This window comes from Cryptomeria japonica, chromosome 6, assembly GCF_030272615.1.
Source record: "Cryptomeria japonica chromosome 6, Sugi_1.0, whole genome shotgun sequence".
Taxonomy (NCBI): domain Eukaryota; kingdom Viridiplantae; phylum Streptophyta; class Pinopsida; order Cupressales; family Cupressaceae; genus Cryptomeria; species Cryptomeria japonica.
In genome coordinates, this window is record NC_081410.1 from 46146419 (window position 1) to 46157215 (window position 10797).

The 10797-nt window shown below is 31.2% G+C and overlaps 1 protein-coding gene across 1 annotated transcript; it reads right to left on the reverse strand.

Annotated features, from left to right (window-relative positions):
• Nucleotides 1-8087: 8087 nt before the first annotated feature.
• On the reverse strand, nucleotides 8088-10595 carry LOC131072158 (purple acid phosphatase 4). Its single transcript, XM_058008235.2, has 8 exons — nucleotides 10470-10595; nucleotides 10199-10387; nucleotides 9689-9845; nucleotides 9459-9587; nucleotides 9173-9303; nucleotides 8709-8837; nucleotides 8549-8616; nucleotides 8088-8436 (listed from the first exon to the last, which is right to left on the reverse strand). Exons 1-8 carry the CDS (start codon nucleotides 10578-10580, stop codon nucleotides 8223-8225), a joined length of 1128 nt encoding a protein of 375 aa, XP_057864218.2. The 5' UTR covers nucleotides 10581-10595; the 3' UTR covers nucleotides 8088-8222.
• Between the last annotated feature and the right edge of the window lie 202 nt (nucleotides 10596-10797).

The following is a 10797-nucleotide window of genomic DNA, read 5'->3' on the forward strand; positions in this document are numbered from 1 at the left end:
GTGTCTTCCATTGATGAAATAACTAAACATATCTTGGATGCTAGTCAAGAATGGTCAAACCAACATATCCAATCTTTGAAAGAAAAAGGAGTCATCATAACATATAGAAAGGAAAATACTAAGTAATGGAAGGATAGGTCTAGTAAATATGATATTTTTTATGATATTTTATTAAGAAAAGAAAGAGTCCAAGAAGAAAAAATAATCAAATTAAGGGAAGTTGTCATTGAATAAGTTTATTTAGATCTAGGAGTGACAATGGTGACCACTCCAGTAAGGGTTTCTACCCCTACTCAACCTTTCAATTTCATACTAATTAACCCCATGGGAACACCATAGCATGAGGATTTGGTTTAGTATCCCTTCCATAGATAGAAGCTAGATTATTCCTATTATAACATAGACACTATGAGGATAATTTTCTTTGTCGATAATGGACTCAAAAGGTAAACAACCAAAGGTAAAAAACCCCACTTCCTCCCCATCCACAACAATACTTATGTCTCCCATGTCCATACCCACCACAATAATAATTGTAGAGGTACTAGAAAAAGTTGAATTAGAACAAAGAGAAGTAACAAGTTATAGAGATACAAAACTCCAAACTTCACAAGGAATGAGAAACTCCAATTCTAGGTGAACAAAGCACATAACATGAAAGTGTCAAGAGGTAGTTTTCATTCAGTTTAGAAAGAATTAGAACAAATTGAACAAGTGATCCCTTCTCAATGACACTTTTGTTAAGTAGATATAGGTATTGACCCTATCATTGAACAAGAAACAAAAACGGATATTGATTTTAATGTTGGTATTTCATTCGATTTTGAAGAGATTAAATTTTAGAAATTCTTGTAACTATCCAAGAAATAAATAGAGATGATATTATATTTGAGGAAGTACAATTGATCAATAAAGAGGTTGATCTTACAATTCGCATTGAAAAAATAGTAAGCCAACCAAATGACAACATTCTAGTAAAAATGATGGTATATCAAGCCAATATTGAAGTAAATAAAGATAACACTGAAGATGTTCACATGGAGAAACAATCAAAAGAGAATACCTTTGTTGAACAACAATAAATTGTAAGAAATAGTATATAACTAATATAAACAACAAAAAGTAGAAGAACAAGAACCTTAGAACACTCCTACATGTTTGGTTCATGAAATCCAAATATTAAAGCAAATTGAAATAGTCCCCTATAGATTTGAAAATTCTAATGCAAAAAATAGAAGTACCCAAACCCAAAATAAAATATATATTGTACTATCTTCTATCACAAGTGATGATACCTATACAAATAATCATCTAGAGTAGTATGTTCATGCATTTCAACTTTTAAAGGCTAAAACTATCCTACATTAAGAAACCATTAATTATAAGAGAATGCATTAAATTACCAACCAAGGACGTATACTTGAGATGAGCCCTGTATTGTTTGTACACTAGGAGATTTTTTCGGTCTCTAAATGCTTTCATTCATTAAATAAATCATTGAATAAGAAGGTAAGAATTACTAAATTAATAATTAATTGAAGGATCAAAGAGTATTGCTAGTATTAATCTTATAGATCACAACTATGGTAAATGGTAAATTCGATCCTATAGTTAATACCAATCAACAGTTGCTATATTATTATTTTTAACTATCTTTAAATAACAATTTAATATAACAATATTGACAAATTAAAATACAAAGTGGCATCATACCTCAAGAGGAACCTTACTTCGGTATCTACACTTGTCACATAGAATAATCCACTAACAGTCAATGCATTGAATGCAAATTACTTCATAAAGATTAAAATAAAACTTGTTGGAATTTGATTGCTTATTTGAGAAAATAGAAAAAACATCATACTTGGTCATTCAATCCATTGTTCTTTGCAATTTTTTAACTTAACTAATCCTAACTAACTTGGACTCATAACTAGATATGTTGCTCCTCCTTGTTAAGAAGGGATCAAGTTATTTTATAAAAGAACACAAAGTTGTCACATACTAAGAAACAAATTCCTCTCATAACTTTCTAACATAAATGAGAAGATCTAATCATAGACGCATGTGTGGACAAGTAATAGAATCATATAATAGAAAAACATTGAAACTAACTGCTAAGAGTCCTTGATTCTATAAGCTTTTTTTCATAGTAGGAGTTTGATGAAACTACTTAATCTTCCTTATTCACGACCAACTCAACACTCATGTCTTCTTTACTTGTTGCATAATAAATTAGCCTTTTCACAAAAATACCTATTTATAAATATTAATCATATTATCCCATTAAATCTTAATCAACAACCATATATACATGTAAAAATTTCATTAAAACATTAACAACCATGTCTAGTACATCATATTAAAATAAACTTAGGAAATGTCATGGAATTTTTTGAAAGTTCAATAGTTCTTGGAAAATAAAAAAGAAAAAGGTGCCATTTAAAATACAATTTGGGAACCCATCAACAAGTTCAAGGATTCCCTAGATTGTTAGGCCCATTACACAAAAGGACAAAAAGGACATGACTTCAGCTAATTATCAGATATCAATCATCAACCTTGGACATTCCACAAGAGAACAAGAGATTGCAAGGTTAAAGGCAAAAATAAATGTAATGATTGACTGAATGGAGAAAGATAAAAACAAGAACAAATAATTAAATAGGTAGGTTACTAAGCTTCAAGGGTCTATGAATCAACTAATTAGTCCAATTCAATCTATAGAATGACTCCCTACTGACCTAGTCCTATTATCTCAAGATTGTTGGCAATGTGTGCAACATGGTGTTGTCATTGATGTCAACTTAAGGTCATTGGTGATGCAAAGGCTAACAAATGATATTTGTGGTGAGACATTTGAGAGAAATGGTTTGATTCAGTGTTTGGTATGATCAACATGATTGAAGGCAATCTGAAGGATCACCAATTGTATTCATGGTATTATATCCATCCAAATGATTGGTAAGTATATCTTTACACATTGTTACATATGCTTTATCTTTTAAGTTGTGGTTGTGATGTCTATTCATTAAAAGAAAAAAAAATTAAGTAAAATTAGTATACTATTCTAGGGATGTCCCCATGGCATAATGGTTGTTGTGAGTCCATGACTTCATGGATGTCTCAAGTTTGAGACTCACCGAGGCCTACATGATGGAGGGAGGCTTATGTGTGAAGGAGTTCACTAGCGGGTGGTAGACACAGAGGATTGATGCAAGGAGGGTGGAGGTGTTGGTGCATGATTGATCCATTGACCTATGCTACAGACAAAGGATTTCCCTACAGACAGTGTGGAGGGTGATGATGATGCCAGTGTAGATGTGGAGGAATGATGGTTGGAGGAGGATGGTGAAGATGTTGGTGATGAAAGATGTAAAAGATAGGAGGGTGGTTGTTGGAGATAGGAGGAGGTAGCAGATGGTAGTAGATGCAGGGTGGAGGTAGGTAGAGAGGCAGGAGTCTTGGAGGTAGGAGAGTATGAGGAAGGAAGGAGGAGGCTGATGGAGAGGTAGGAGAAGAAAGGAGGAAGGAAGGTGACTAATGGTGAAAAGAAGGTGATTGGAGGAGAAAATAAGTGGTATCGAGAGGAGGGAAGAGGAGGGGGGAGGAGGTGACAGGAGGATGACGGAGGAGGTAGTAGGAGGATAAGAAGAAAGGAGAAAAAGGAAAGCACGAGGAAGATCAGAGAAGGGGAGAGAGAAGAGGAAAGTTGAAGTTGAAGAATGGGATGAAGAAGACGAGATCAAAAGTAGGGAGAGAAGAGGGTGGATGAAGCAAACAGTAAGGAGAGGAGGAGAGGGGGAGAGAGAAGGGAGATAAATTGTGAAGGATGAGTGTTGGGTTTGGGGAAGAGGTCCCCCTTGTGACCTCTACTAGTGCAGGCTAGGCTAAAAATCCCTATGTTTTATCTATCAAAAAAAAAGAAAAATAGTGTACTATTCTATTAAAAAATCTATGTGAAAGATGTAAAGAGATATCATTTTCAATACATAGTCCACTAAAATACATATCCACTAAAAAGTAGACATACTAAAAGTGATCTCTTATGAATTTATCATTCTCAATACATAGTCCACTAAGTATTATTAAATTTATCTTGTGTTATTTTAATATATGAATTTAGAAATTATTAATTTTATTCTATATATGTTTCTTTATATACTTCATACATAAATGTAGACACATCTATTATTTTATGTATTTAAAAGTTATATTAAATTTAAATCTAAAAAGACAATATGCTTAGGCATTATTTAAGAATTATTTGATTATATATTTTTTAATAATTTCTTTAATTTTAATTTTTTACTTCTATAAAAGTATAAAAAATAATGTAATTTATATGTAAGATACTATTTTATTTAAAATATTTAAAACTTTAGATACTATTTTATTTATATATATTATTATTATTATATATTTGAGCATATATAATTATTTTAGATGTATTTGTTTTAAGTGCATAGTTATTTAATCATTAAAATAAATGAAAATAATAATGCATGTCATTGGGTTCTTGGTTTGTTGGTAAACTTGTCAATCTTTGGTTCTTATTTTAAGAATTTCTCATGCTCTCATGTCCAATAGTAAAAATGAATTTGTGAAACACCTCCATAAAAAAATTATAATTTAATGCACATAAACATTTTGTAGAGTTATTATAATTTTGTGATCATATATCTTAAATTTGTTTTATATTTTTATTATTTTTGTAGTTATTGTTAACATATCCACTACACTCCACAAGTGAATTAAACAAGTTCTATCTATTTTTTAATAGATGTAGTTAAACATTACAAAAGTGAAAACAAAATGAATAGTGTCTTTTTCAAAACTAAAATTAAAACTTACATACAGAATAAAATAATTTTTTTTTGTTGAAACATGCAATTTCTCCCATAAATTGTGGGGAATATCTTTAAGTGAAATCAATTTGTTAATTGTTTTTTTAATACTAATATAGAGTTTATAAGTTTCCAAATTAATCATTTTTGTTATGAAAAATGAATATATCTATAAATTGAAGGCAGTTGTAATCATATTGATATAAAGAAATTGGAGAAAACCTTCTATGTAGTTTCTTATATAAATTTTGAAGCATTCATAAATTCTCTATTCTCCATCATATTGGTATTGGAGCTTGAAGATCAAGGGAGAATTGAAGCTGAATAAAAGATCAAAAGATCATTTCCCAAAAACTGGAATTGCTAGATTTATAGATTAGTTAACTAGCCGCATTGCTCAGTAAATTAGTAAGGAATGAAAAGAAATTAATCATTAAAAGTCATTTACAGATGTTGTTAAAGGGAAAAAAGCCCCCCCAAAAAAGGAGATCACTATTTTAATTTTATTAGTCATTGTAGGAATAGTTTAATCAATAAGAGGAATTTGATGTCCTTGAAGAGTTTACTGAAAAGAAGGTTTTTGTTTCATTCAAGCTTGTGTCTATTGAAAAACATTGAGTAACCAAAACATAGCCAAGGAAAAGTTGAAATTATTAATTGCAGTCATTAAAATTTAAATGATTTATGTTAGTCACATATCTCACAAATATCAAGCCATCCTTTAAAGGGCTATTTGTTGGACTAATTGCTAGTGTCCCCTTTAGATTTGGTACATGGACTAACCATCTCACATAGATCCATTTTTCTCTAGTTTTTTTATCGAGAGTTAACAGGTTGATCTTTTGGCGCAACAACAAATATGTTCCGATAAATGGTATTAGAGTCAAGTTGTAGGTTCAAATCCCCTCGAGTGACATTGAGGGGGGATTGTTGGACTAATCTCCAACATCCCTCTTCAAATTTGGTACATGAACTAACCACCTCTCATGGATCCATTTTCTTTAGCATTTGTATCGGGCGTTAACAGGTCGATCTTTTGGTGCAAGGACAAATATTTTCCAACATTATTGCTCACATTTGTTCAACCCACATGAATGCCATAATCATAAAGGGTTGTTTGTAAGAAAGTAGACAGTACATGGAGAAAGTATTATTGATATAGTACTCAAATTGTAGTTGTTAAAAAATGCAAAATAAGAAAGATTAAATGCAAAGAAGGTCATTGAAGGATAAAAAGCACACAAAGCTATCCAAGAAAGGATATTAGTTAACAAATGATTATGGCATCAATTAGCAATTCCTTGTAGCCTCAAATTCTCATTTTTACATGTAAGAATTATGAGTTTTGGTTAATAAAAATGGAAATATATTTTTGTTTACAAGAAGTCTAAGATTTGGTAGAAAATGGATTCATTTAACCCACAAATTAGGAGCTACCTATAAGGCTTTGAATTGAAAAGGTCTATAGATTGAACAAATCTCTTTATGGTCTCAAGAAAGCACTGAGAGCATGGCATAGTTGAATTGACTCATACATGATTAGTAATGGATTTATCAAAACCACCTATGAGCCCACATTATATACAAAACAAAGGAAGGAAAAAAATGCATTGAATGTTTATAGGTTGATAATTTGATTTATGTTTAAATCAACCATGAAGAAATAAATTGAAATGACAAATTTCGGATTAAGGAGATATTTCTTACACACTATTTTTTTTTAGTCTAATAACGACATTTTATTAATCAATTTAAATTTGCTAAGGATGTGTTGAGAAGATTTTGGATTTTGAATTGGAAAGCAACATCAATCTCAAGTTGCTCTAGGAACCAGACTCATAAAAGAAGACTTGAGTGATCTATTATTGATCCAATTTTGTACAAAAGACTCTTTGGAAGTTTGATGTATCTGACAACCACAATATTAGATATCATGTATGGTGTTAGTCTAATATCAAGATTTATAAAGTCACCAAAAGAGTCACATTGGCAAGTTGGGAAGAGAATTTTGAGATATAGCAAGAACAATAGAACATGGAATATTGTATTCCACATCAATTATTTATTTGATTGGGTAAATTGATAGTGATTTTATAGGTAGCACTAATGACATGAGAGTATGTCTTTCATTTTGGATCTAGTGTTGTCTCATGGCATTGGAGAAATGGCCTATAGTGACAATTGAATCAATTGAATCCAAATATTTTCAAAAAAATCAATAGTATGTTAAGCAATATAGATAAGGTGAGCTATGAAACATTTATTGCATAATCAGGAAGGACCAACTCCAATAGAGTATGATAACAATTCAGCAATTGCATTTTCAAAGACCCATGTTTTTCAAAAAAGGAGCAAACAAATCAACACGTGATACCATTTCATTAGAGAATTAGTAAACAATAGAAATATGCTTAGACTTTTGTAGATTAGTAGATCAATTAGCAAACAATTTTACAAAGTCATTACTAAAAATTATTTTGCACATATAAGAAAGAATTTATGAATGTAGAAGTAACTAACAGTAGGAATTAAGGGTCTGAGTGTTGAAACATGTAATTTCTCTCATAAATTATGGGGAATATCTTTCCTATGAAATGAGTTTGTTAATTGGTTTTTGTTTTTCCCTTTACATTGATATAGTGTTTGTAAGTTAAGACCTCTATAAACTAGCGGCAATTGTAATCATCTTGATATAATGAGATTGAAGAAAATCTTTTGTGTGGTTTTTGTGTTAATGCTAAAGCATTTGTAGACTCTTTTTTCTCCATCACTTTTCATATAATATAAACAAAACAATGGGTTCAGACCCTTTCTCACTTTATATAATCAAAACAATTTTTAAATAAAATAAAATAATCTTAAATAAATACACCTAAATAATTATAAGATAAAATAAAAAGTTTTGAATAAACAATATAAAAAACTATTCTAAATCTCTATTTTTAATACATTTAGTTATTTATTAGAATAATCTCTTCTAATACGATGAATTTGATTGATATTCAATTGTATGAAGATACTTTTGTGGAGAACAATACCTTTAAAACAAATATAGATCACTAGCTTTAGAACATCTCATTACATAGAAAATACATATAAAATAGAAAGAGAACAATACCTTTAAAACAAATATAGATCACTAGGTTTAGAACATCCTCATTACATATATAATTATATAAACATAATTACACCTGAGCATGAAAATATCTGAAACAAAATTATAAAGAAAAATGACAGACGTACAAGAAAACAGAAATTTTCCAACTTATCTCGATATTCAAGACATTAATGCGAGCTTAATTAAAAACGTGTTTCCATACCCAGCCCAAATAGTATTACCAGTTCAATCAGGGCTGAAATAATTCAATTAACATGTCAATAAGAAAAATGCTGGTCTTTGAGTAAATCCAAATGATGAATGAGATTCCCATCAACATCGTAGAATTTAGCATGCAAAGATGTTGACGTGATTTGCATGGACATGAAACCTTGACCATCGTGAAAGAATCGTACACCCTTCATGTCTGCTGATTCGATAATTCCTCTATATGCTTCAGATCCTCCCCCACTTGTCAAAAACTCCAGGGGACTACACCATCACAACCATTACATACAGTCAAATACCCATGTCAGATGAATCCTTATAAAAAAGTATTGCAGTGTTACAATTTGCCTCATTAATGTCAAGTGATTAATTATACCTGTTAAGGCTGCTAATGTGTTCAAGGCAATGGTCATGCCCATTCATGTAAGCGTCCACTCCATGGACCTTACAGAAGCAAAAAAAAAAAAAAAATAATGAGGAATTGTCTTTTTGAATGGGCCTAAAAGTAATACTTGAACAAAAAGTGTTTAGATTACTTCTAAAATTGGCAGCAGATGCTGAACAAGTTCAGTTGTATCTCCATGTGATCCAATGCTTCTGATGCCATGGTGCCCTATAACTATTTTCCATGTAGCCCTTGAAGCCACCAAAGCATTTGTCAGGTCCTGCATTTTATAACACCATTAGTCATAAATACATGTTACAACTATTACTAGACTAATTTAAACTTAACTACTATAGATATTTCTTTGGAAAGTAGTCTAGGTGAGGTAGATTGGCAAGATTGGGTGTGGGTTGGCTTCATTTCAGAGATTGTTAGTAGGTTATAATGGGCCATTTCATTCTCTACAAAGCAATTTCATGCTTAAAACTGACAATTTGTTCTTTAAAATCCATACACAATTATGTTTTTCTTGAGTCTGATCTTAGAACAATTTGTCAACTAAATTTAGTTGTGGCCTAAAAATAGCTTTTATTGTTATTATCACAGTAATCTTACCTCTAGATGTTGCTTGATATAATTTTCTCTAGGAAGAACCCCTCTCCAATCATATGTTTGCTCACTCGGCTCCCAATACTCATCAACAAAGGGGTTGGTGTCCACAAAAAAGAAATCTACTGAACCAAGATCTGAAGAACCAAATCAACACAAAACATAATGCATTATCAAAATTAAACTTCAGTTTATTTTCTTGGAATCTCCTTTATATTATTTTAGTTAGATCAGTTGTAAGTAAAAGTTTCTGAAATCAATTTGTGACACCTTTATTATTATGTCTAAGTACCTCCAAACTGTGGCTGGATTGTATAGTTGAGTATGAAGGATCTTTCACAATACCATCTAGGGTCTCTGCTTCTCAGACTGGGGCTCAGCTGAGCCAAAACATCTCCCCTGTAGTCATGGTTTCCTAGCACTGTTCATAATACATTTTTAAGTTGTTAAATGCTTCTAGCTTCTCAATTACCAATATCAAAATTACTCATAATTCATCTGTTATAATGGATAAAATCATACCAGAATACCATTGTGTCTGCAAGCTTTTGGCAGTATAGATTTCAGAGAAAGAGTGTGCAAAACTTGGGTCCTCTGTATCAGTCAATCCATTCTCGTAAAAATTATCACCAGTGGAAATAACAAAGTCAATCCCCAGCTCCTCTCCTATTCTTCCCATCTGCACCAGAATTAAAATTCACTTCCACCATTGTAATCTAAAGCGTTACATCTTATGAAAATACTTTATAAAGTTTCAAATCTGTATTCCAATTCATTTTTTCTTTTCTTCTCGATGAAAATCATAGAATGTGATCCGAAACATTGAAAGAAAAAATTAATACAGTTTTTATTCAAAATCAAAAATCGACATATACTATTTCTTTTCTTACATCAAAATATAATCAATTGAAATTTAGGTGGTTTCATGTCAATTTAAGTTATTGTGAGATGATTTTCTCGTACTTTGATTTTTTTCATTCATAACTCTGATAAAAAACATTTACCATAATTAAAAAACATAGAAAACTTAACCTGGACAGCAACTTGAGACTGGTTGAACAATCCTTTTCTGCCCCAGTCTCCAACAACAAGGAAATTCAGAGAATTTCCCATTTTCCTTGCAATATAGATGTCCTCTTGTAGAGAACAATCAGAATCAGTTGCCCAAAAGCAGAGTAGAAGCATCAGAACAAGAATCCATGCAAGTTTTCTGAACAAATCCTGTAAAAAAACACACAAAAATTCAAAACAAAGCCTTGATGCCCAACTTCTGAATTGATAAAAGCTGAAAGCATATGTTTACCATCATGAAAGACAATGTGAGAAGATGCAATGAAAGAAAACTGGCTGTTGAAGATAAACCTTGGGGTATGGTATTTGTAAGCTGGTGTGCCCAATAATTGAAGGCATTCATTGGATATGAGATAAGAAAAGGAATAGTGTTCAATTCTTTTCCCTAGCTTTACATTTGTTTGATACCTTAGCTTAATTGGAATTGAATGCATATTAATTCTTATTCCTTGCTTTTCTTTTGGTTTGTTGATTTCATGATTCTCATCAAATAATGGTAGTTGACGTGGATGTTGGATGTCTTCTATTCTTTTGTGGTACCCTTGTGGCACTTTCTATAA

What these genes read in the sequence shown, in the direction of transcription:
- LOC131072158 (XM_058008235.2), bottom strand. Translation starts at nt 10,580, where the DNA reads ATGAATGCCTTCAATTATTGGGCACACCAGCTTACAAATACCATACCC. An exon ending in TCACATTGTCTTTCATGATG is followed by an intron (nt 10,388 to 10,469) that starts GTAAACATATGC and finishes GTTTTTTTACAG; the next exon opens with GATTTGTTCAGAAAACTTGC. An exon ending in AGTCTCAAGTTGCTGTCCAG is followed by an intron (nt 9,846 to 10,198) that starts GTTAAGTTTTCT and finishes ATTCTGGTGCAG; the next exon opens with ATGGGAAGAATAGGAGAGGA.